At 43.4% G+C, this 25,701-nt stretch overlaps 4 protein-coding genes across 9 annotated transcripts; 3 read left to right on the top strand and 1 right to left on the bottom strand.

Annotated features, from left to right (window-relative positions):
- Positions 1 to 56: 56 nt before the first annotated feature.
- Positions 57 to 24,951, bottom strand: LOC117190269 (dynein light chain roadblock-type 1-like). 6 transcript variants are annotated; one of them, XM_033395332.1, is made up of 4 exons: positions 19,694 to 20,014; positions 19,308 to 19,619; positions 14,170 to 14,458; positions 57 to 395 (listed from the first exon to the last, which is right to left on the bottom strand). In XM_033395332.1, the coding sequence occupies exons 1-4, from the start codon at positions 19,712 to 19,714 to the stop codon at positions 337 to 339; spliced, it is 681 nt and encodes a 226-aa protein (XP_033251223.1). In that variant the 5' UTR covers positions 19,715 to 20,014; the 3' UTR covers positions 57 to 336. The 6 variants fall into 6 exon arrangements, with proteins under 6 accessions (XP_033251223.1, XP_033251224.1, XP_033251227.1 ...); XM_033395333.1 differs by having other exon boundaries at positions 57 to 425; positions 14,216 to 14,458; XM_033395336.1 differs by lacking the exons at positions 14,170 to 14,458; positions 19,308 to 19,619; positions 19,694 to 20,014 and adding exons at positions 24,486 to 24,774; positions 24,849 to 24,951.
- On the top strand, positions 3,549 to 13,568 carry LOC117190296 (inactive peptidyl-prolyl cis-trans isomerase shutdown-like). Its single transcript, XM_033395379.1, has 3 exons — positions 3,549 to 3,679; positions 12,321 to 13,139; positions 13,203 to 13,568. Exons 2-3 carry the CDS (start codon positions 12,936 to 12,938, stop codon positions 13,308 to 13,310), a joined length of 312 nt encoding a protein of 103 aa, XP_033251270.1. The 5' UTR covers positions 3,549 to 3,679; positions 12,321 to 12,935; the 3' UTR covers positions 13,311 to 13,568.
- Positions 17,360 to 19,112, top strand: LOC117190251 (inactive peptidyl-prolyl cis-trans isomerase shutdown-like). Its single transcript, XM_033395306.1, has 3 exons — positions 17,360 to 17,477; positions 17,546 to 18,296; positions 18,362 to 19,112. The coding sequence occupies exons 1-3, from the start codon at positions 17,422 to 17,424 to the stop codon at positions 18,467 to 18,469; spliced, it is 915 nt and encodes a 304-aa protein (XP_033251197.1). The 5' UTR covers positions 17,360 to 17,421; the 3' UTR covers positions 18,470 to 19,112.
- On the top strand, positions 22,521 to 24,102 carry LOC117190249 (inactive peptidyl-prolyl cis-trans isomerase shutdown-like). The gene is made up of 3 exons (XM_033395303.1): positions 22,521 to 22,631; positions 22,700 to 23,450; positions 23,518 to 24,102. The coding sequence occupies exons 1-3, from the start codon at positions 22,576 to 22,578 to the stop codon at positions 23,623 to 23,625; spliced, it is 915 nt and encodes a 304-aa protein (XP_033251194.1). The 5' UTR covers positions 22,521 to 22,575; the 3' UTR covers positions 23,626 to 24,102.
- Positions 24,952 to 25,701: the final 750 nt, after the last annotated feature.

Raw genomic sequence — 25,701 nt, 5'->3', positions numbered from 1 at the left:
AGACAACCAAATTCAATATTTTACATTAGTTCTAGAAGAACTTAACGTTTGTGTTGTACATACTGAAGAGTATGAAAATGAAATGTGTTTTATAAATACGAGTACAAGAATATATTTACTTTCTGTTGGTCAGAAAATTTCATCTGTTTTTGGAATATATTTTGTTTTTAAGCTGAAGCTCTGAGGACTATTTATTACTTATTTGATTGAATTTATATTCAGGTAGTCACATAAATGAACAGTTTGTTGTGTTTGGGCTGTGTACAAAGTGAGAAGAATGTTTTACGTGTAAGAAGTTGGATGACTAACAACGTAGATATATGTAGGAGCAATTATTTAAAAATTGGAGGAATGACGATTTAGATCCTCTACCTTAAGATGTGTATCCTTTGGATTTTGCACTTGCCATCAGGTGTTAGCAGGACCTCGTGGAATCTGGTACGGACTCGCAACATGGTCAGGAGCTGTGGTGGCTCCATTTTTGATAGAAATGACTGACACTTTTCCCGCAAATTCTCATAAAGACAGGCATGTTGAAGTGCGTCTTGGCGTTCCATTGACGTTTTGATCGGCACACCGGAACGATTCATGAGTAATATTTCTTCAACCCCTGGATTTTCCTCTAAAAGTCGGTATATCTCATCAATATAACTCTTGGTACGCTTGGGCTGTGGAATTGGCGATTAGTTAGTTGAATTATAATACTTTGAGGTCTACATTTGATAGATAGGTATGTGCAAACCTCAGTTTCGGCTGCCTGCATTGTGAGTAGTGTATCTCAGAGCTCTACGCTTTGAGATCAGCTGGTATCTCAAAAATAATGAATTTACTTGTTTAAATCAACTATCGCTAAGCTTGCTACATCATCTTTATTGGTATAATTTAACACTATAAAAAGTGATTAGGCACACACTCCATCTACTCCATCAGCCCATCGTTTGGCACTGACTTTCGTCATTAATAAAACCATTGCTAGAATATTCAACAACAGAATAAAGAACAATTTAAGTCTCATCTTAGCTGCTATCTTTAGTTCCAAATGTTTTCGTACGAAGTCATAAACAGTTTTTGTACTATCAACAATTAACACACACATTTTAAACCATGAAAATGGAATTATGACTGGATTAAATGGAGTGAAAACTCAAATTTAATTAAAAATTTAAAAAAAATTTGCCAAAAGGGTATGTTAATGCAAGCAGTTTATTTAAGTGTGAACTGCTTGCTCAACAAAATTCACAAATTTCCGATTTTTGTGGAGAGACCTGTTTGGTGCTGCGCGTTGAGTCTCGCAGACTCTTTTGATGACATAGGGTTCGAGACCGCCCGGAGACAAAGACTCAAAATTCAAATTTGATTGCGTTTTTGAAATGAATCGCTGAGAGCGGCGGGTGCCCTCTATTTGGCCGGGTTAATTTTACAATAATTAATGCCGTAAATGCAAGAGGAGGTAGATTCATTGAACAGGTGGGAACTCGCCTTCGGTGCCCGTAACGGTTATCAAATCCGTGGGAAAACTATCATCCTTGTTTCCCTCCACAATATTTTGGGGGATCTTTCGCCCAGGGCTATTTGGATGGGCTGGATCTTTTAGTTGTTCTAGTTAAACACATAAAAAAGATTTTAATTGCCAACCTGGCGTTAGGGGTTACAGAAATCCAGTCGATTGTGTCATATGTATAGCCGCGCGGATTCAGGTGTTGTTATTTCGAGTTTACCCACCCAACCATGTAAACACTGCTCTTTTATTCCGTGTTATTCCTTAATCCTTAATATATTCTCCTCCCAGTACCCCACTGTAATTACTTTACTCCAATTAAATATCGACTAATTTTCATTGTATTTTCATTATAATAATCATATATTACAGACTGTCAGCGTCTGGGGTTTTGTGAGGATATGCGCCATCGAAGTTACTGAGCCATCACTTGGGAAGTGTGCCGTCTCAATGATTGCATATTATTCAAAAATTCAGAACTTTTCTCGTCATGTATGTATGACGATGAGAAAATTTAAATGCAAAACTGAAATATTATTATTATCAGCAATCAGTCTTGTTGGTGGCTTATAATTGGTTCTCTATTGCTGCAACGAACCTGCATGCAAGCGGGGGTTATTTAACTGTAACTGTATGTAACAGTGATTAAATTTTGGGTTTTAAAAACAGGGCTTAATTCTGGAGAGCACTTATTAAATTTCGGCACGCGAATTGATATATTGAGGCGGCCTTGGCATGTGCACCATGCCCCCTTAACAGATTTAACTGATATTAGCCACATGTGCGAAAATTCTTTGGTAGAGGTTGGTTACCTGATGGGAGGGGCTATGTAACTTTCTTTTATTATACCCGATACTCAAAATGAGTATTGGGGTATATTAGATTTGTGGTAAAAGTGGATGTGTGTAACGTCCAGAAGGAATCGTTTCCGACCCAATAAAGTATATATATTCTGGATCAGCATCAATAGCCGAGGCGATTGAACCCTGAATGTCTGTCCGTCTGTCCGTCCGTCCGTCTGTCCGTCCCCTTCAGCGCCTAGTGCTCAAAGACTATAAGAGCTAGAGCAACGATGTTTTGGATCCAGACTTCTGTGATATGTCACTGCTACAAGAATATTTCAAAACTTTGCCCCCCCCCCCCCACACTTCCGACCACACAACGGGCGAAAATCTGTGGCATCCACAATTTCGACGATTCGAGAAAACTAAAAACGCAGAATCATAGATAACGACCATATCTATCAGATTGCTGAATCTGGATCAGATCAGATCAGATCATTTTTATAGCCAAAAGGAACAAATCAATTTGCAGTGGCTACGCAGCGCCCGACGTCACGGTCAGACTGATTTTCTGTCTCTCTCGCACGCACTCTTTCTCGTGTCGTTTAATATTCGTGGCGTCTGCCGGAGGGGAGCCATACTGACTAAGTATCGGGTATAAATGTAGAGTTGCGGCGTCCGCAGCAACTCACAACGTTCCCCCTCGTTTTATTATTACAAAATTAAATTTTTTAATTACTTTTCAAATACGCAGATAGATTTGGGGCGTTAGAAATGTTTAATGAATTCGTGGTTTTTCATGGTGTGGTTTTATCTATTCGTTCTATGAACTGCCACATCTACATATGTACTCAGGAGTACTTAAAAGTAGCTAATCGTGTAGAAAAAAAACTTTGTGGGCAGTTCGACCTTTTTCGTTACAACATTTTTTTATTTATATTAAAAGTTCAATAAAAGGGAGTGGCTAAAATTAGCATATCTAGAATCAAAATCGAGAAATATGGTTTCCCATCCTCGACGGAACGATTAACCCATTGTCGCCCAAGGCGGTTTTTTAATATTCCACCAAATATCAAGAAAATTGAATCATTTTGGCGCTGTTACAGTGAAAGATATCGTGTGTGTGTTTTTTTTGTTGTAATTTCAGAGAAAAGATTTACAAACAGTATTATTTTTCGCAGTTTAACTCAATTTGTTATCCTGTTTAATTAAAGAGGTCATAAGTGTGCTAAGGTCGTTTTTTCATCGGTATATACTTGGAATATTTCTGAGGGTGTCACTGCCTAGCGCGCATTTTTGTAATTAACCCAAACAAGTTAAAGTTGGGAAAAAGTGTGGAAAAAATGGAAGATAATTTTTCATATTGCACTCAAATGCTCAAGGAACCACTGCAACTTGGGTATGTTGCATGCGAAGATATCGATAGGCGAGACCCTAGAAGCGCTGAGAGGAAGGTATTTTTTTGAACAGGGTGGCAGGGCCAAAATTTAAGGGGAAAGGTTAGCGAAGAGTGGCCACCTGGTCCTGGAGAGTTAGAGTTCCGCGCGCTCTCCGGAGCCGTTGTGAGAGGATTTCCGATCTCATCCCATAACGGAGTCCCGAAGCCAACTCACCCACACCCAAAAGAAAAGAGAGCCGACAGCAGCCCGAATCAGGCCATGCCCTTGAACCTAGTTCAAGGGCGATAGAACAGAGAGCGATGGGGATCGGCAGCCGGGAGCATTAAACAGAACAGCCAAGAGGGGGTTCAGAAAAAAAAGTTCCCGCAACGGAGGAGCATGCGCGCCGGACCTAGTGACTTAGCGATTTTTTTTGTTCTGAAAGAAAAAGTGAGTGGGATGAGGATGGAGTAGTGGCCATCACCCTGCAAAAAAATGAATAAAAGATAAATAAATGTGATTCCAGGGGATCCAGATCAGGGAAAGACCAGGAACCAGGACCAGGAAGCATAAGAGTGAGTCCGCTCCAAAGGGGGAGTAAAGAAACCCTAAATTTATTTTTTTGTTGGCCGTAGCGAATAGGTCACAGCTCCGCCACCCTGGCCTGTTGTTCCTGCTGGTCTCGAAGGATCAGACCTGGCCACGTAGTGCGGGACCCTCGCCCACTTAGGGAGAAGAAAAAAAAAAAGCACATCAACTTATTTACTCCCATTAATTATTTTTGTTAGACGTCTCTAGTTATAAGTATATGTAATTTAAGTCCGTCCATATTTATTATATATATGTAACCTATTTATTTATATTTATTATATTATTTATTCCTATTAATCTAATTATTTATTAACCGCCAGTAGTACTAAGATGAGGGGGGATGAATAGGCAGGCCTAGTTTAGAAATGATATCGTGTGAAACTAGGAAATGAAGTGAAGATTATAACGAAGAAATGAATTGTTAAGCGTTTCGTATGGGGGGAAGAGGAGCCACAGCAACGAGAGGGTAAGGCTTTTGCCAATGGCAGGGAGATCCGGAACGTGTGATTCAGATCTCAGGTAGGGTGGGTGCGTCGGGGGGTAAAACATCGACACCTCGACCTGGTCCAAGTCTGTGTTGAGGGAAGACTGTAATGTTGTTTGTCGAGTAGAGTCCGTTTTTTTCAGTTTTTTTTTGTCGGTTATTTTTGTTGTTTCATTTTGTTCGAGATGTCCAATCAGTTGGTTGTTGTGCGACCTGAGGGCTTGGGAAGTATCCAGCCCTGGGATGACTGGCTAGCCGGCCTTGCCCCAAAGAAAAACAAAGGTTCGTAACAATAATGGCGCCCAATCTGAGACAGGGAAGTGGACTCGCAGTCCTGGCTCGACCATCAAAGAGGGAGAGTACGGATGCGAGTCATACGGACGTCGAAGAAATTATAAATATCCAGCAGAGAAGATAGATCTCGAGTGGTATTCTGCAATCTGGGGTCCATCGGTGTTCCGGTGGCCTGTGAGGGACTCGACGAGTTGGCTCACAGAAGCACGGCGCGGAGGGACCTGAGGATGCAAGAAAAAAATCCACAAAGTAAATAGTTTTTTTTTATGTTTGATGTTTCGGCACTTATCTGACAACGGGAAGCAGGCAATCTCAAGAGGGGATTTGGTTTGGCACTGGCAGAGGAGAATCCAAAAGCCAGTTAGCAACCGGCCCGGTGCCTGGTGTGCAAAAGGAGAACCTGAAGAAAAAGAAATACCCGAAGTTATGAATGGTCAGAAAGATTTCTGTTTTTCGCTTCCCCTGCTTACCGCTGGATGGAGTCGGGAGAGTAGATTCTCAAGGAGATTTTTTGTTCTGAGTGGCCCGTGGGGACAGATGTCGGCCACGCGTTGCACTCGGAGCAGCTACAACATCCCGCAACGAACATTCAGTAGGGAAGTAGGCGGAAACAGCGACTGTAGGGAAGTGAGCGCCCTTGACTCTTAATCTTTCAAGGAAGATAAGATCAGTCAACAGCGCTCGCCAAATTTTAGACGTTGGACAGGAAAAGACGTAGAACACCATGTGCAGAGTTGGCCCTAGTAGTAGTTGTGGTTCCTTTCCCCCTTATTAGTGTTTTTGCCGTATTAAACGTTTTTGTGCTGAAGATCAGTGAGTTGGCGTTATAGGTAGTGTTTATGCGATTGTTCTGAAAGAAGAGTAGATAATTAATTGTATTGAATAAAAAGATAAGTAGGATAGTTCGAGGTAGGGAAATACAGGGCTAGGTTGATGAGCGCGTACAACTTGCGGTCTAAGCAGAAAATGACTCGCAGGACTCCTCCACCAGGTAACCTCCAAGGACAGATGCAAGGCGGGGACACACAGGGCGCTGAGGGGCGTGAAGACGACAGCTGGAATTTGCCAGGCCAATCGAACGCACTGCCCTCCGAGATTCTCTCAGGAGTAAATGTCGCCATAGCGCAAGCACAGGAGACGTGGAGAGGCAGCATGGCAGATACTCTGAGTAGGACGTTGCAGGAGGAGATCCGTCGCGGCTTTATGGAGCTGATGGGGGCCATAACAGAGGTGATGGCGCCTCTTCGCCAGAACGTGGAATTGATCCAAGATCTGAGATTGGAAAGAGACCAGGGTGAAAACAACGATAATAATAATGGCGATCAGCAGCCTCTAGCTCACCTCAGGCAGAAGCCGAACACAGGGACCATGCCCAAAAGACCCAAGGACGATGACGCATGGAATTCACAGTCGCCTCCAAGGAAGCCGGCGAGGTTGAGCCAGAACTGGCGCCGAGGAATAGCCGATGCGGACCTGGATCCAGGTGCTGGAAGGCAGAGACGGGAGACATCAGGAGACGGCGGAGGTCCAACAGATCTGCCACCATATGAAAGGAGAGATGATTGGAGAGGAGCGAGATGGGGGCGCGTCGACAAATGGGAAATCCACTTCGACGGAGATGGAGATCCAAATAAGATGACGGTGCAGGACTTCGTGTTCAGGGTCGAGTTCCTCCGTAGGCAGAACCGACGGTCGTGGGACGAGGTCCTTGACAACTTTCACCATCTCGTCAAAGGACAAGCGGCGGAGTGGTATTGGCAATTTGTCCGAGAACGGCCTCCGGAAGGATGGGAGGATTTGAAGGACGAGTTGGTGTCCCGGTTCCGAGCAGTGGGTGGCGAGTTCGAGCGGCTACGCACCTTGCATGAGCGAAGGCAACAATCTGGCGAATCTGTGGAAGAATATTTTAGAGCGATGCGCAGACTGGCGGCTAGACTCACCACACCTTTGGTTGAGTCCGAAATGGTGCGAGTCTTGAAGAAGGGGCTCGATGATGAGATCGCCCGCTACGTTTACGCGATCCGAGTCCGGAACGTGGAGCAGCTGAGGGAAGAGTGCCTGGAAGTGGAGTACCACTTTCGCGGACGCGAGCAGAAGTCGACGTTCCGTCCTGTGCCGAAATTCCAATCAGCCGGGAAGCGAGTGGAGGAGCTAGAGCCGGAAACGGAGTTTCTGGATGAAGACGAAGCAAGGATGGTGGAAGAAACTCACCTGGCGAACAAACCCAGGCTGTGTTGCTGGAATTGCGGCCAGTTCGACCACGGATTCCGAGACTGCGTGGCGAAGGAACGCAAAATATTTTGTTACCGCTGCGGGAAACCAGAAATGTTTACTCCAACGTGTCCCAATTGCTCGGGAAACGCACGAGCGGGCATGATGAAAGCGGGAGATCAGCGCTCGGGACAGAAGCCCGCGAAGAAATGAACGATGGTCCACTAATTAATATAGAATTTAAGAATAATAGCCCGAATAAATTAAATAAAAATAGTTTGAAGTTTGTACCGGCCGAAGAAAGGATGAGGAGATACATACAAATTCGAAACCAAATCTTTGATGACAGGCAGCTGGAGGGGATGCGCGGTGTCAGTCGTAGACTCCAAAAGGCCCGTTCCAGATTTAAGGAAAGGCGACAGACTCGCAAAGAGGTGGCCGAGGCAGTCAGACGAGGAGCAGGACGCGATCCCAGAGTGTTTGCCGAAGTGCAGATAAGAGGACATCGGATTGCTGGCCTCCTAGATACTGGGGCATCCGTTAGTGTCTTAGGAAAGGGCAGCCGTGAACTCCTTGCCGACCTTGAGGTGGAAATGGACAATTATGTCTCGATCATCAAGACAGCCTCTGGAGAAGACAGGTCCATAATCGGCAAAACCAAACTCTGCGTAAGATATAACGGAATGAACAAAGAGATCTTGTTTTACGTATGCCCGTACCTAGAGCAAGCCATGTACTTGGGCATAGATTTCTGGAGATCCTTCGCGCTGGCTCCCACAGTCCTCGGAGAAGAGTCCAGTAGATCCAGCGAGGTCCAAGTAGGCGAGATCCAAATGTCACAAATCAGCCAGTACGCCGAACATCGCCCGGAGGACGTGGAAGTGGAAGCTTGGGCCCTGGAAGACACGGAAACCGAAGAGCTGGAGAAGGTAAAGAAGGAGTTTCTGACCTATGAGGATGCCGGATTGGGAACAACGACGGTAGAGCAGCATCGGATCCAGTTGATCGAGGGCGCAGAACCATTTAAAGATCGGCATTACCCTCAATCCCCAGCGATGCAGGAGGTGATCTGGACCGAGGTGGATAAAATGCTGGAGCTAGGAGTGATCGAAGTTAGCGATAGTCCATGGAGCAACCGGACGACGGTGGTGCGAAAGCCAAACAAAAATAGATTCTGTTTGGACGCGCGGAAACTGAACCAACTCACCGTAAAAGATGCTTACCCTCTTCCTAGTATCGAGGGTATACTATCCAGGATTGACCAGACATACTACATTTCTAGCGTCGACCTCAAATTCGCATTCTGGCAGATTAAACTGGACCCAGAAAGCCGGAAGTGCACCGCATTTACCGTCGCAGGCCGTCCGCTGTATCAATTCGTGATGATGCCCTTCGGTCTGTGTAACGCTGCCCAGAGGTTATGCAGAGTGATGGATAAGGTAATTCCAACTCAGCTCCGATCAAACGTTTTCGTTTATTTGGACGATCTTTTGGTGATAGCCCCGGACTTCCAGACGCATCTGCGGTATCTGCGATTGGTGGCCCAGTGCCTGAAAAGAGCGAATTTGACGATAGGCTTAAAAAAATCCAAATTCTGCTTTAAGTCGCTAAAATACCTAGGGTTTATCATCGGAGGTGGCACGCTGCAAATGGATCCCGATAGGGTTGTGGCTATACAAAAGATCCCGAACCCAAGTTCAGTGAAGGAGCTACGGAGCTTCATAGGAACCGCAGGATGGTATAGGCGCTTCATCAAGGACTTCGCAACCGTCGCTGTACCGTTAACAGATGCTCTGAAGAAGCATGCGCGCGGGAAGTTTTCCTTGCCAACGGAAGCGAGGGCGGCCATAGAATCCCTGAAAAAGGCCCTCACCACGGCTCCTGTATTAGTCCATGCCGACTTCAAACGCCATTTTTACATCCAGTGCGACGCCTCAAATTTTGGAGTGGGAGCAGTGCTTTTCCAGCTGGATGACGACAAAGCAGAGCGTCCAGTGGCATTCTTTTCTTCCAAGCTGAACAAACACCAAATAAATTATTCTGTAACGGAGAAAGAATGTTTAGCTGCGGTATTGGCGATAGAGAGATTCAGGCCATATGTGGAATTGATGCCGTTCACGGTAATTACTGATCACGCCAGCCTCAAGTGGCTAATGTCACTCAAGGACCTGAATGGGCGTCTAGCGAGATGGTCATTGCGGCTGCAGAGGTTCGACTTTGAGATCGAACACCGCAAGGGAGTCGAAAATATAGTGGCGGATACACTATCACGCTGCATCGAGGAGGTGGTTCTAGACCCAACGGAAATCCTCGGATTCCAGACGACGGAATTCAAGTCAACGGAATACCAGGAGCTGAAAGAAGAAATCTGCAGGAACAAAGAAGTATTGCCTGACCTGCGAATAGACGGGGACCTAGTATTCAAGCGAATGGCCTTCGCGCAAATCGACGACCAAGGGGAAGGTTCCATGTGGAAATTATGGATTCCCGCGGCATTGACGAAAACCCTCAACGCAAAGGCCCACGAAGACCACACAGCTGGACACGGTGGAATGAAGAAGACCTTGCATAGATTAAAAAGGCACTACTACTGGCCGGCGATGACGGCACAAGTGCGGGAATACGTCCGAAGCTGCACCGAATGCAAGGAATCCAAAGCACCCAATTACCGGAGCAAAGTCGGGATCGGTCAGGAAGTAACCACGGAGAGGCCATTCCAAAAGCTCTACATAGACTTCCTTGGAAAGTATCCCAGGTCGAAAAGGGGACAGGCTTGGATTTTCGTCGTCGTAGACCACTTTTCGAAATTCACCTTCTTGAAGGCGATGAGAGAGGCGACCGCGGCGAACGTCATTCAATTCCTGGTGCAAGAGGTCTTTTACAAATTCGGGGTGCCAGCGGTGATCCACTCCGACAACGGAAAGCAGTTCCTGTCGAAGACTTTCATGGACATGGTCAGCGGCTTCGGGATCCGACACATGCGCACAGCAGTATACTCGCCGCAAAGCAATGCAGCCGAGAGAGTAAATCGGACGATACTCGCTGCAATAAGGACGTATCTGGAGAAGGATCACAGGGACTGGGACATCTACCTACCGGAGATCGAAGTGTCAATCCGTGACTCCGTGCACGAAGCCACAGGCGTTACGCCGTTCTTCGCTGTATTTGGACAGCAGATGTTCCTGAATGGGAACTGCTATAAGCTGGCGAGGAAGCTGCAGTCTTTGACGGAACACGAAGTGCACGCATTAGATCCCGCGGATAAGCGACACCTCATTCGCGAGCAAATTAAACGCAGCCTACACCAAGCGTATGAGCGGAGCAGCCAGCGTTATAACAAACGGGCCCGAGTCTTTTTCGCCAGACCTGGCCAAGAAGTCTACAGGCGCAACTTCACCCTCAGCGACTTTGGCAAAAGCTACAACGCCAAGTTCGCCCGGAAATTTCTAAAATGCAGAGTCGTACGTCCAGTAGGGAATAACGCCTACGAGCTGGAGGATCTGTCGGGGAAGCCGGTGGGGATTTTTCACGCCAAAGACCTAAAATTGTAGCGAAAATTGCAGACTGGGGACTTCAGAGTTAAAAACACTCACTTAAGGATTATCAGATACGTGGGTGTAAGCCTACGTTGGGCGCTGCAAGATCCTCCTAGGCACTGTAATGTCCGAGAATGCCAGCATTTTTGGTGAAGCTCTTCGATGTTTGCGAATAATTCTCCGCGGCCATGGTCGCTCGAATTTTCGCTAGGTGTTGCATGCGAAGATATCGATAGGCGAGACCCTAGAAGCGCTGAGAGGAAGGTATTTTTTTGAACAGGGTGGCAGGGCCAAAATTTAAGGGGAAAGTGGCCACCTGGTCCTGGAGAGTTAGAGTTCCGCGCGCTCTCCGGAGCCGTTGTGAGAGGATTTCCGATCTCATCCCATAACGGAGTCCCGAAGCCAACTCACCCACACCCAAAAGAAAAGAGAGCCGACAGCAGCCCGAATCAGGCCATGCCCTTGAACCTAGTTCAAGGGCGATAGAACAGAGAGCGATGGGGATCGGCAGCCGGGAGCATTAAACAGAACAGCCAAGAGGGGGTTCAGAAAAAAAAGTTCCCGCAACGGAGGAGCATGCGCGCCGGACCTAGTGACTTAGCGATTTTTTTTGTTCTGAAAGAAAAAGTGAGTGGGATGAGGATGGAGTAGTGGCCATCACCCTGCAAAAAAATGAATAAAAGATAAATAAATGTGATTCCAGGGGATCCAGATCAGGGAAAGACCAGGAACCAGGACCAGGAAGCATAAGAGTGAGTCCGCTCCAAAGGGGGAGTAAAGAAACCCCAAATTTATTTTTTTGTTGGCCGTAGGGAATAGGTCACAGCTCCGCCACCCTGGCCTGTTGTTCCTGCTGGTCTCGAAGGATCAGACCTGGCCACGTAGTGCGGGACCCTCGCCCACTTAGGGAGAAGAAAAAAAAAAGCACATCAACTTATTTACTCCCATTAATTATTTTTGTTAGACGTCTCTAGTTATAAGTATATGTAATTTAAGTCCGTCCATATTTATTATATATATGTAACCTATTTATTTATATTTATTATATTATTTATTCCTATTAATCTAATTATTTATTAACCGCCAGTAGTACTAAGATGAGGGGGGGATGAATAGGCAGGCCTAGTTTAGAAATGATATCGTGTGAAACTAGGAAATGAAGTGAAGATTATAACGAAGAAATGAATTGTTAAGCGTTTCGTATGGGGGGAAGAGGAGCCACAGCAACGAGAGGGTAAGGCTTTTGCAAATGGCAGGGAGATCCGGAACGTGTGATTCAGATCTCAGGTAGGGTGGGTGCGTCGGGGGGTAAAACATCGACACCTCGACCTGGTCCAAGTCTGTGTTGAGGGAAGACTGTAATGTTGTTTGTAGAGTTGAGTCCGTTTTTTTCAGTTTTTTTTTGGCGGTTATTTTTGTTGTTTCATTTTGTTCGAGATGTCCAATCAGTTGGTTGTTGTGCGACCTGAGGGCTTGGGAAGTATCCAGCCCTGGGATGACTGGCTAGCCGGCCTTGCCCCAAAGAAAAACAAAGGTTCGTAACAGGTAAGCATCGAAATTTGATACATTTGCACAATCATGTGCTGCCTAGACGCTGCCTCTTACTCTTCTAGAAAACTCGTTGGCTCTGGCTCACAATTTGAGGTAGAACAGTCGCCATTTGGGGCTGGCGATGATGACTTTAATGTCGACGAAATGGAAGATTGTGATAACGCTCCAGATGTTGATGAAGAAGAGCTCGCTTCTCCATCGACCCAATCGTTCGAGGAACTCAAAAAATTGATGGAGCCGCTCAATGAGAACATTTTTAAGCGCATCACACGTGAGGGGCACCAGGGCCGAGGTCTGGTGCCAGACAAGGCACGTGTCGCTGTGCGCTATAGTGGTTATTGGGAAGGCGAGAGTTCTCCTTTTGATTCCTCATTGATTCGCCGAACTAAATTCTATTTTGAGACCGGTGCAGGTTGCGATGTGCTAGAAGGCCTCCAGGCTGCTGTACTTACCATGCGCCCATATGAAAAAGCCGAATTTATTATGTCCTATAAGTTGCTATTTCACGAGATGGGCTGCCCGCCGCGCATTAAACCACGTTCAGATTGACTTTTCAAAATCGAAGTTCTTCACTTCACATTGATCGGGGACTCAGATGCCTTCGCGTCAATGGCCGCTGTGGATCGGGACAAGTTTGCAATAGTTTACCCCAAGGCATTAGACATGCACATGCATGGCAAGGACTGTGTGAAGCGCTTTCGCTACCGCAACGCCGTCACTGCCTTCGAGCGGGCCGTAAGCTCTCTAAACTATTGCCGTCTAGCCAATGATGAGGATGAGCGCAAGCAAATCGCTCTGTTGATCACTCTCAATGTAACTATGCAACTTGTAGCGTCGTGGCTCATCCCCACTTGTGTTTTTTTTTAACTTTTCCAGCAAAACTTGATGATCTGCTACAATAAATTGCATAATCCCAAACGCGTGTGCATTACGATGAAAGCCTTGCGGCGTCTCACTGAAAATAAGCCCTCTAAGGCCCTGTAAGGCCCTCTACCAGGAAGGTTGCGCCCTGTCCGCCTTAGGCGAATATAAGGATGCTCGGTGTATTTTTATGCAGGCTCAAGCCAAGCAGCCCGATAACAATGAGATCAGTGCTAAGATTACTGACCTGGACAAGAAAATCAAAAAATACTAAGAGGCATCTCAGGACATTTGGACTCGTGCGTTGTCAGGCCAGAAGTTTAAAGAAGTAAAGGATGAAACCAAATGTAATCCCAGTGTTGAAGAACTTGTGAAGGAGCTTGAGACTTCCGAAAAATCGTCGGTGGCACTTTTGCGGGGTGCCTACATAAACTCGGACATTGTAATGTTATCCAAAATGGCCAAGGAGCAGAAAATGAAACTAACGGTGTCCCCTATTGACGAGAATGACTTGACGTTGTCCAAGCTAAATCTGCACTGATTCGGGCACTGTTTCCCATTGAAGGATTAATCCATTTAAATAAACAACAGACAACCAAATTCAATATTTTACATTAGTTCTAGAAGAACTTAACGTTTATGTTGTACATACTGAAGAGTATGAAAATGAAGTGTTTTATAAATACGAGTACAAGAATATATTTACTTTCTGTTGGTCAGAAAATGTCATCTGTTTTTGGAATAAATTTTGTTTTTAAGCTGAAGCTCTGAGGACTATTTATTACTTATTTGATTGAATTTATATTCAGGTAGTCACATAAATGAACAGTTTGTTGTGTTTGGGCTGTGTACAAAGTGAGAAGAATGTTTTACGTGTAAGAAGTTGGATGACTAACAACGTAGATATATGTAGGAGCAATTATTTAAAAATTGGAGGAATGACGATTTAGATCCTCTACCTTAAGATGTGTATCCTTTGGATTTTGCACTACCAAAACGGTTATCTTGCCATTAGGTGTTAGCAGGACCTCGTGGAATCTGGTACGGACTCGCAACATGGTCAGGAGCTGTGGTGGCTCCATTTTTGATAGAAATGCCTGACACTTTTCCCGCAAATTCTCATAAAGACAGGCATGTTGAAGTGCGTCTTGGCGTTCCATTGACGTTTTGATCGGCACACCGGAACGATTCATGATTAATATTTCTTCAACCCCTGGCTTTTCCTCTAAAAGTCGGTATACCTCATCAATATAACTCTTGGTACGCTTGGGCTGTGGAATTGGCGATTAGTTAGTTGAATTATAATACTTTGAGGTCTACATTTGATAGATAGGTATGTGCAAACCTCAGTTTCGGCTGCCTGCATTGTGAGTAGTGTATCTCAGAGCTCTACGCTTTGAGATCAGCTGGTATCTCAAAAATAATGAATTTACTTGTTTAAATCAACTATCGCTAAGCTTGCTACATCATCTTTATTGGTATAATTTAACACTATAAAAAGTGATTAGGCACACACTCCATCTACTCCATCAGCCCATCGTTTGGCACTGACTTTCGTCATAAATAAAACCATTGCTAGAATAATCAACAACAGAATAAAGAACAATTTAAGTCTCATCTTAGCTGCTATCTTTAGTTCCAAATGTTTTCGTACGAAGTCATAAACAGTTTTTGTACTATCAACAATTAACACACACATTTTAAACCATGAAAATGGAATTATGACTGGATTGAATGGAGTGAAAACTTAAATTTAATTAAAAATTTAAAAAAATTTTGCCGGCTAGTTTTAAATTGACCAAAAGGGTATGTTAATGCAAGCAGTTTATTAAAGTTAGACTGCTTGCTCAAGAAAATTCACAAATTTCCGATTTTTGTGGAGAGACCTGTTTGGTGCTGCGCGTTGAGTCTCGCAGACTCTTTTGATGACATAGGGTTCGAGACCGAACGGAGACAAAGACTCAAAATTCAAATTTGATTGCGTTTTTGAAATGAATCGCTGAGAGCGGCGGGTGCCCCTCTATTTGGCCGGGTTAATTTTACAATAATTAATGCCGTAAATGCAAGAGGAGGTAGATTCATTGAACAGGTGGGAATTCGCCTTCGGTGCCCGTAACGGTTATCAAATCCGTGGGAAAACTATCATCCTTGTTTCCCTCCACAATATTTTGGGGGATCTTTCGCCCAGGGCTATTTGGATGGGCTGGATCTTTTAGTTGTTCTAGTTAAACACATAAAAAAGATTTTAATTGCCAACCTGGCGTTAGGGGTTTCAGAAATCCAGTCGATTGTGTCATATGTATAGCCGCGCGGATTCAGGTGTTGTTATTTCGAGTTTACCCACCCAACCATGTAAACACTGCTCTTTTATTCCGTGTTATTCCTTAAGCCTTAATATATTCTCCTCCCAGTACCCCACTGTAATTACTTTACTCCAATTAAATATCGACTAATCTTCATTGTATTTTCATTATAATAATCATATATTACAGACTGTCAGCGTCTGGCGTTTTGTGAGGATATGCGCCATCGAAGTTACTGAGCCATCACTTGGGAAGTGTGCCGTCTCAATGATTGCACATTATTCAAAAATTCCGAACTTTTCTCGTCAGGTATGTATGACGATGAGAAAATTTAAATGCAAAACTGAAATATTATTATTATCAGCAATCAGTCTTGTTGGTGGCTTATAATTGGTTCTCAATCGCTGCAACGAACCTGCATGCAAGCGGGGGTTATTTAACTGTAACTGTATGTAACAGTGATTAAATGTTGGGTTTTGAAAACAGGGCTTAATTCTGGAGAGCACTTATTAAATTTCGGCACGCGAATTGATATATTGAGGCGGCCTTGGCATGTGCACCATGCCCCCTTAACAGATTTAACTGATATTAGCCACATGTGCGAAAATTCTTTGGTAGAGGTTGGTTACCTGATGGTAGGGGCTATGTAACTTTCTTTTTTTATACCCGATACTCAAAATGAGAATTGGGGTATATTAGATTTGTGGTAAAAGTGGATGTGTGTAACGTCCAGAAGGAATCGTTTCCGACCCAATAAAGTATATATATTCTGGATCAGCATCAATAGCCGAGGCGATTGAGCCCTGAATGTCTGTCCGTCTGTCCGTCCGTCCGTCTGTCCGTCCCCTTCAGCGCCTAGTGCTCAAAGACTATAAGAGCTAGAGCAACGATGTTTTGGATCCAGACTTCTGTGATATGTCACTGCTACAAGAATATTTCAAAACTTTGCCCCCCCCCCCCCCCCCCCACACTTCCGACCACACAACGGGCGAAAATCTGTGGCATCCACAATTTCGACGATTCGAGAAAACTAAAAACGCAGAATCATAGATAACGACCATATCTATCAGATTGCTGAATCTGGATCAGATCAGATCATTTTTATAGCCAAAAGGAACAAATCAATTTGCAGTGGCTACGCAGCGCCCGACGTCACGGTCAGACTGATTTTCTGTCTCTCTCGCACGCACTCTTTCTCGTGTCGTTTAATATTCGCGGCGTCTGCCGGAGGGGAGCCATACTGACTAAGTATCGGGTATAAATGTAGAGTTGCGGCGTCCGCAGCAACTCACAACGTTCCCCCTCGTTTTATTATTACAAAATTTAATTTTTTAATTACTTTTCAAATACGCAGATAGATTTGGGGCGTTAGAAATGTTTAATGAATTCGTGGTTTTTCATGGTGTCGTTTTATCTATTCGTTCTATGAACTGGCACATCTACTCGGGGGTACTTAAAAGTAGCTAATCGTGTAGAAAAAAAACTTTGTGGGCAGTTCGACCTTTTTCGTTACAACATTTTTTTATTTATATAAAAAGTTCAATAAAAGGGAGTGGCTAAAATTAGCATATCTTGAATCAAAATCGAGAAATATGGTTTCCCATCCTCGACGGAACGATTAACCCATTGTCGCCCAAGGCGGTTTTTTAATATTCCACCAAAAATAAAGAAAATTGAATCATTTTGGCGCTGTTACAGTGAAAGATATTGTGTGTGTGTTTTTTTTTTTGTAATTTCAGAGAAAAGATTTACAGTATTATTTTTCGCAGTTTAACTCAATTTGTTATTCTGTTTAATTAAAGAGGTCATAAGTGTGCAAAGGTCGTTTTTTCATCGGTATATACTTGGTATATTTCTGAGGGTGTCACTGCCTAGCGCGCATTTTTGTAATTAACCCAAACAAGTTAAAGTTTGGAAAAAGTGTGGAAAAAATGGAAGATAATTTTTCATATTGCACTCAAATGCTCAAGGAACCACTGCAACTTGGGTAAGCATCGAAATTTGATACATTTGCACAATCATGTGCTGCCTAGACGCTGCCTCTTACTCTTCTAGAAAACTCGTTGGCTCTGGCTCACAATTTGAGGTAGAACAGTCGCCATTTGGGGCTGGCGATGATGACTTTAATGTCGACGAAATGGAAGATTGTGATAACGCTCCAGATGTTGATGAAGAAGAGCTCGCTTCTCCATCGACCCAATCGTTCGAGGAACTCAAAAAATTGATGGAGCCGCTCAATGAGAACATTTTTAAGCGCATCACACCTGAGGGGCCCCAGGGCCGAGGTCTGGTGCCAGACAAGGCACGTGTCGCTGTGCGCTATAGTGGTTATTGGGAAGGCGAGAGTTCTCCTTTTGATTCCTCATTGATGCGCCGAACTAAATTCTATTTTGAGACCGGTGCAGGTTGCGATGTGCTAGAAGGCCTCCAGGCTGCTGTACTTACCATGCGCCCATATGAAAAAGCCGAATTTATTATGTCCTATAAGTTGCTATTTCACGAGATGGGCTGCCCGCCGCGCATTAAACCACGTTCAGATGGACTTTTCAAAATCGAAGTTCTTCACTTCACATTGATCGGGGACTCAGATGCCTTCGCGTCAATGGCCGCTGTGGATCGGGAAAAGTTTGCAATAGTTTACCCCAAGGCATTAGACATGCACATGCATGGCAAGGACTGTGTGAAGCGCTTTCGCTACCGCAACGCCGTCACTGCCTTTGAGCGGGCCGTAAGCTCTCTAAACTATTGCCGTCTAGCCAATGATGAGGATGAGCGCAAGCAAATCGCTCTGTTGATCACTCTCAATGTAACTATGCAACTTGTAGCGTCGTGGCTCATCCCCACTTATGTGTTTTTTTTTAACTTTTCCAGCAAAACTTGATGATCTGCTACAATAAATTGCATAATCCCAAACGCGTGTGCATTACGATGAAAGCCTTGCGGCGTCTCACTGAAAATAAGCCCTCTAAGGCCCTGTAAGGCCCTCTACCAGGAAGGTTGCGCCCTGTCCGCCTTAGGCGAATATAAGGATGCTCGGTGTATTTTTATGCAGGCTCAAGCCAAGCAGCCCGATAACAATGAGATCAGTGCTAAGATTACTGACCTGGACAAGAAAATCAAAAAATACAAAGAGGCATCTCAGGACATTTGGACTCGTGCGTTGTCAGGCCAGAAGTTTAAAGAAGTAAAGGATGAAACCAAATGTAATCCCAGTGTTGAAGAACTTATGAAGGAGCTTGAGACTTCCGAAAAATCGTCGGTGGCACTTTTGCGGGGTGCCTATAAAAACTCGGATATTGTAATGTTATCCAAAATGGCCAAGGAGCACAAAATGAAACTAACGGTGTCCCCTATTGACGAGAATGACTTGACGTTGTCCAAGCTAAATCTGCACTGATTCGGGCACTGTTTCCCATTGAAGGATTAATCCATTTAAATAAACAACAGACAACCAAATTCAATATTTTACATTAGTTCTAGAAGAACTTAACGTTTATGTTGTACATACTGAAGAGTATGAAAATGAAATGTGTTTTATAAATACGAGTACAAGAATATATTTACTTTCTGTTGGTCAGAAAATGTCATCTGTTTTTGGAATAAATTTTGTTTTTAAGCTGAAGCTCTGAGGACTATTTATTACTTATTTGATTGAATTTATATTCAGGTAGTCACATAAATGAACAGTTTGTTGTGTTTGGGCTGTGTACAAAGTGAGAAGAATGTTTTACGTGTAAGAAGTTGGATGACTAACAACGTAGATATATGTAGGAGCAATTATTTAAAAATTGGAGGAATGACGATTTAGATCCTCTACCTTAAGATGTGTATCCTTTGGATTTTGCACTACCAAAACGGTTATCTTGCCATCAGGTGTTAGCAGGACCTCGTGGAATCTGGTACGGACTCGCAACATGGTCAGGAGCTGTGGTGGCTCCATTTTTGATAGAAATGCCTGACACTTTTCACGCAAATTCTCATAAAGACAGTCATGTTGAAGTGCGTCTTGGCGTTCCATTGACGTTTTGATCGGCACACCGGAACGATTCATGATTAATATTTCTTCAACCCCTGGCTTTTCCTCTAAAAGTCGGTATACCTCATCAATATAACTCTTGGTACGCTTGGGCTGTGGAATTGGCGATTAGTTAGTTGAATTATAATACTTTGAGGTCTACATTTGATAGATAGGTATGTGCAAACCTCAGTTTCGGCTGCCTGCATTGTGAGTAGTGTATCTCAGAGCTCTACGCTTTGAGATCAGCTGGTATCTCAAAAATAATGAATTTACTTGTTTAATTCAACTATCGCTAAGCTTGCTACATCATCTTTATTGGTATAATTTAACACTATAAAAAGTGATTAGGCACACACTCCATCTACTCCATCAGCCCATCGTTTGGCACTGACTTTCGTCATTAATAAAACCATTGCTAGAATAATCAACAACAGAATAAAGAACAATTTAAGTCTCATCTTAGCTGCTATCTTTAGTTCCAAATGTTTTCGTACGAAGTCATAAACAGTTTTTGTACTATCAACAATTAACACACACATTTTAAACCATGAAAATGGAATTATGACTGGATTGAATGGAGTGAAAACTCAAATTTAATTAAAAATTTAAAAAAATTTTGCCGGCTAGTTTTAAATTGACCAAAAGGGTATGTTAGTGCAAGCAGTTAATGCCGTAAATGCAAGAGGAGGTAGATTCATTGAACAGGTGGGAATTCGCCTTCGGTGCCCGTAACGGTTATCAAATCCGTGGGAAAACTATCATCCTTGTTTCCCTCCACAATATTTTGGGGGATCTTTCGCCCAGGGCTATTTGGATGGGCTGGATCTTTTAGTTGTTCTAGTTAAACACATAAAAAAGATTTTAATTGCCAACCTGGCGTTAGGGGTTACAGAAATCCAGTCGATTGTGTCATATGTATAGCCGCGCGGATTCAGGTGTTGTTATTTCGAGTTTACCCACCCAACCATGTAAACACTGCTCTTTTATTCCGTGTTATTCCTTAAGCCTTAATATATTCTCCTCCCAGTACCCCACTGTAATTACTTTACTCCAATTAAATATCGACTAATCTTCATTGTATTTTCATTATAATAATCATATATTACAGACTGTCAGCGTCTGGCGTTTTGTGAGGATATGCGCCATCGAAGTTACTGAGCCATCACTTGGGAAGTGTGCCGTCTCAATGATTGCACATTATTCAAAAATTCAGAACTTTTCTCGTCATGTATGTATGACGATGAGAAAATTTAAATGCAAAACTGAAATATTATTATTATCAGCAATCAGTCTTGTTGGTGGCTTATAATTGGTTCTCTATTGCTGCAACGAACCTGCATGCAAGCGGGGGTTATTTAACTGTAACTGTATGTAACAGTGATTAAATTTTGGGTTTTAAAAACAGGGCTTAATTCTGGAGAGCACTTATTAAATTTCGGCACGCGAATTGATATATTGAGGCGGCCTTGGCATGTGCACCATGCCCCCTTAACAGATTTAACTGATATTAGCCACATGTGCGAAAATTCTTTGGTAGAGGTTGGTTACCTGATGGGAGGGGCTATGTAACTTTCTTTTATTATACCCGATACTCAAAATGAGTATTGGGGTATATTAGATTTGTGGTAAAAGTGGATGTGTGTAACGTCCAGAAGGAATCGTTTCCGACCCAATAAAGTATATATATTCTGGATCAGCATCAATAGCCGAGGCGATTGAGCCCTGAATGCCTGTCCGTCTGTCCGTCCGTCCGTCTGTCCGTCCCCTTCAGCGCCTAGTGCTCAAAGACTATAAGAGCTAGAGCAACGATGTTTTGGATCCAGACTTCTGTGATATGTCACTGCTACAAGAATATTTCAAAACTTTGCGCCCCCCCCCCCACTTCCGCCCCCACAAAGGGCGAAAATCTGTGGCATCCACAATTTCGACGATACGAGAAAACTAAAAACGCAGAATCGTAGAAGATGACTATATCTAGAGTGCAAAATCTGAACCAGATCGTATAATTATTATAGCCAAAATCAAGAAAACAATTTCATTCTTTCTCGCTCTGTCTCTCTCTGACACACAGGTTTCATGGTCGGTTTAGCCAATTGCAAAATATGAGTTCAAGGATCTCAGAACCTATAAGAGCCAGGGCAACCAATTTTGGTATCCACACTCCTGTGATATCGGACCTTGACCGTTTTGTGTCAAAATTTCGCCACACCCCCTTCCGCCCCGCAAAGGACGAAAATCTGGGGCATCCACAAATCTCAGAGACTATTAACGGTAGAGTAACCAAATTTAGTATCCGCACTCCTGTTAGATCTCACTATAAAACGTTTATCTCAAAATTTCGCCCCACCCCCTTCCGCCTACACAAAGGACGAAAATCTGTTGCATCCACAATATTGCAGATTCGAGAAAACTAAAAACGCAGAATCATAGATAACGACCATATCTATCAGATTGCTGAATCTGGATCAGATCAGATAATTTTTATAGCCAAAAGGAACAAATCAATTTGCAGTGGCTACGCAGCGCCTGACGTCACGGTCAGACTGATTTTCTGTCTCTCTCGCACGCACTCTTTCTCGTGTCGTTTAATATTCGCGGCGTCTGGCAGGGGAAAAGCAATACTGACTAAGTATCGGGTATAAATGTAGAGTTGCGGCGTCCGCAGCAACTCACAACGTTCCCCCTCGTTTTATTATTACAAAATTAAATTTTTTAATTACTTTTCAAATACGCAGATAGATTTGGGGCGTTATTTTTATTTATATAAAAAGTTCAATAAAAGGGAGTGGCTAAAATTAGCATATCTTGAATCAAAATCGAGAAATATGGTTTCCCATCCTCAACGGAACGATTTTTTTTTTGTAATTTCAGAGAAAAGATTTACAAACAGTATTATTTTCCGCAGTTTAACTCAATTTGTTATCCTGTTTAATTAAAGAGGTCATAAGTGGGCTAAGGTCGTTTTTTCATCGGTATATACTTGGTATATTTCTGAGGGTGTCACTGCCTATCGCGCATTTTTGTAATTAACCCAAACAAGTTAAAGTTTGGAAAAAGTGTGGAAAAAATGGAAGATAATTTTTCATATTGCACTCAAATGCTCAAGGAACCACTGCAACTTGGGTAAGCATCGAAATTTGATACATTTGCACAATCATGTGCTGCCTAGACGCTGCCTCTTACTCTTCTAGAAAACTCGTTGGCTCTGGCTCACAATTTGAGGTAGAACAGTCGCCATTTGGGGCTGGCGATGATGACTTTAATGTCGACGAAATGGAAGATTGTGATAACGCTCCAGATGTTGATGAAGAAGAGCTCGCTTCTCCATCGACCCAATCGTTCGAGGAACTCAAAAAATTGATGGAGCCGCTCAATGAGAACATTTTTAAGCGCATCACACCTGAGGGGCACCAGGGCCGAGGTCTGGTGCCAGACAAGGCACGTGTCGCTGTGCGCTATAGTGGTTATTGGGAAGGCGAGAGTTCTCCTTTTGATTCCTCATTGATGCGCCGAACTAAATTCTATTTTGAGACCGGTGCAGGTTGCGATGTGCTAGAAGGCCTCCAGGCTGCTGTACTTACCATGCGCCCATATGAAAAAGCCGAATTTATTATGTCCTATAAGTTGCTATTTCACGAGATGGGCTGCCCGCCGCGCATTAAACCACGTTCAGATGGACTTTTCAAAATCGAAGTTCTTCACTTCACATTGATCGGGGACTCAGATGCCTTCGCGTCAATGGCCGCTGTGGATCGGGAAAAGTTTGCAATAGTTTACCCCAAGGCATTAGACATGCACATGCATGGCAAGGACTGTGTGAAGCGCTTTCGCTACCGCAACGCCGTCACTGCCTTCGAGCGGGCCGTAAGCTCTCTAAACTATTGCCGTTTAGCCAATGATGAGGATGAGCGCAAGCAAATCGCTCTGTTGATCACTCTCAATGTAACTATGCAACTTGTAGCGTCGTGGCTCATCCCCACTTATGTGTTTTTTTTTTTAACTTTTCCAGCAAAACTTGATGATCTGCTACAATAAATTGCATAATCCCAAACGCGTGTGCATTACGATGAAAGCCTTGCGGCGTCTCACTGAAAATAAGCCCTCTAAGGCCCTGTAAGGCCCTCTACCAGGAAGGTTGCGCCCTGTCCGCCTTAGGCGAATATAAGGATGCTCGGTGTATTTTTATGCAGGCTCAAGCCAAGCAGCCCGATAACAATGAGATCAGTGCTAAGATTACTGACCTGGACAAGAAAATCAAAAAATACAAAGAGGCATCTCAGGACATTTGGACTCGTGCGTTGTCAGGCCAGAAGTTTAAAGAAGTAAAGGATGAAACCAAATGTAATCCCAGTGTTGAAGAACTTGTGAAGGAGCTTGAGACTTCCGAAAAATCGTCGGTGGCACTTTTGCGGGGTGCCTATATAAACTCGGACATTGTAATGTTATCCAAAATGGCCAAGGAGCACAAAATGAAACTAACGGTGTCCCCTATTGACGAGAATGACTTGACGTTGTCCAAGCTAAATCTGCGTTGATTCGGGCACTGTTTCCCATGGAAGGATTAATCCATTTAAATAAACAACAGACAACCAAATTCAATATTTTACATTAGTTCTAGAAGAACTTAACGTTTATGTTGTACATACTGAAGAGTATGAAAATGAAATGTGTTTTATATATACGAGTACAAGAATATATTTACTTCTGTTGGTCAGAAAATGTCATCTGTTTTTGGAATATATTTTGTTTTTAAGCTGAAGCTCTGAGGACTATTTATTACTTATTTGATTGAATTTATATTCAGGTAGTCACATAAATGAACAGTTTGTTGTGTTTGGGCTGTGTACAAAGTGAGAAGAATGTTTTACGTGTAAGAAGTTGGATGACTAACAACGTAGATATATGTAGGAGCAAATATTTAAAAATTGGAGGAATGACGGTTTAGATCCTCTACCTTAAGATGTGTATCATTTGGATTTTGCACTACCAAAACGGTTATCTTGCCATCAGGTGTTAGCAGGACCTCGTGGAATCTGGTACGGACTCGCAACATGGTCAGGAGCTGTGGTGGCTCCATTTTTGATAGAAATGCCTGACACTTTTCACGCAAATTCTCATAAAGACAGGCATGTTGAAGTGCGTCTTGGCGTTCCATTGACGTTTTGATCGGCACACCGGAACGATTCATGATTAATATTTCTTCAACCCCTGGCTTTTCCTCTAAAAGTCGGTATACCTCATCAATATAACTCTTGGTACGCTTGGGCTGTAGAATTGGCGATTAGTTAGTTGAATTATAATACTTTGAGGTCTACATTTGATAGATAGGTATGTGCAAACCTCAGTTTCGGCTGCCTGCATTGTGAGTAGTGTATCTCAGAGCTCTACGCTTTGAGATTAGCAAATCCGTGGGAAAACTATCATCCTTGTTTCCCTCCACAATATTTTGAACATTTATGTAACGTACGAACGTAACGTAACGTATATGTAACGTATAGGCGTATAAGGGTAAGGGTGGGCTGGCATTTATATTTCTGACCCGATATCTGTTTTTGACGCCCAGTTCTCAGAGGCAGAGAAACCAAATTTTGTGTGTAATGGGTCGCGGTTTTTTAGTGTGATGGGTGCTGTGACGCGTTTTACAAACTAGTCAACTTTTCTAGAGATCATGGCTAGCTATGGAGATCTTTCGCCCAGGGCTATTTGGATGGGCTGGATCTTTTAGTTGTTCTAGTTAAACACATAAAAAAGATTTTAATTGCCAACCTGGCGTTAGGGGTTTCAGAAATCCAGTCGATTGTGTCATATGTATAGCCGCGCGGATTCAGGTGTTGTTATTTCGAGTTTACCCACCCAACCATGTAAACACTGCTCTTTTATTCCGTGTTATTCCTTAAGCCTTAATATATTCTCCTCCCAGTACCCCACTGTAATTACTTTACTCCAATTAAATATCGACTAATCTTCACTGTATTTTCATTATAATAATCATATATTACAGACTGTCAGCGTCTGGCGTTTTGTGAGGATATGCGCCATCGAAGTTACTGAGCCATCACTTGGGAAGTGTGCCGTCTCAATGATTGCACATTATTCAAAAATTCAGAACTTTTCTCGTCATGTATGTATGACGATGAGAAAATTTAAATGCAAAACTGAAATATTATTATTATCAGCAATCAGTCTTGTTGGT

This window comes from Drosophila miranda (assembly GCF_003369915.1).
Source record: "Drosophila miranda strain MSH22 chromosome Y unlocalized genomic scaffold, D.miranda_PacBio2.1 Contig_Y1_pilon, whole genome shotgun sequence".
Lineage (NCBI taxonomy): Eukaryota > Metazoa > Arthropoda > Insecta > Diptera > Drosophilidae > Drosophila > Drosophila miranda.
The sequence above is the reverse complement of the archived record's forward strand: the minus strand, read 5'-3'. Positions and strand labels throughout refer to the sequence as shown.

Coding starts and splice junctions, on each gene's coding strand:
- LOC117190269 (XM_033395332.1), bottom strand. CDS start 19,714: ATGCAGGCAGCCGAAACTGAG. Junction 19,620..19,693: donor TGCAGGCAGCCGAAACTGAG/GTTTGCACATAC, acceptor CCAATTCCACAG/CCCAAGCGTACCAAGAGTTA. Junction 396..14,169: donor AACCGTTTTGGTAGTGCAAA/ATCCAAAGGATA, acceptor GGCAAGTGCAAA/ATCCAAAGGATACACATCTT.
- LOC117190251 (XM_033395306.1), top strand. CDS start 17,422: ATGGAAGATAATTTTTCATATTGCACTCAAATGCTCAAGGAACCACTG. Junction 17,478..17,545: donor AAGGAACCACTGCAACTTGG/GTAAGCATCGAA, acceptor TTACTCTTCTAG/AAAACTCGTTGGCTCTGGCT. Junction 18,297..18,361: donor CTCTGTTGATCACTCTCAAT/GTAACTATGCAA, acceptor TAACTTTTCCAG/CAAAACTTGATGATCTGCTA.
- LOC117190296 (XM_033395379.1), top strand. CDS start 12,936: ATGGCCGCTGTGGATCGGGACAAGTTTGCAATAGTTTACCCCAAGGCA. Junction 13,140..13,202: donor CTCTGTTGATCACTCTCAAT/GTAACTATGCAA, acceptor TAACTTTTCCAG/CAAAACTTGATGATCTGCTA.
- LOC117190249 (XM_033395303.1), top strand. CDS start 22,576: ATGGAAGATAATTTTTCATATTGCACTCAAATGCTCAAGGAACCACTG. Junction 22,632..22,699: donor AAGGAACCACTGCAACTTGG/GTAAGCATCGAA, acceptor TTACTCTTCTAG/AAAACTCGTTGGCTCTGGCT. Junction 23,451..23,517: donor CTCTGTTGATCACTCTCAAT/GTAACTATGCAA, acceptor TAACTTTTCCAG/CAAAACTTGATGATCTGCTA.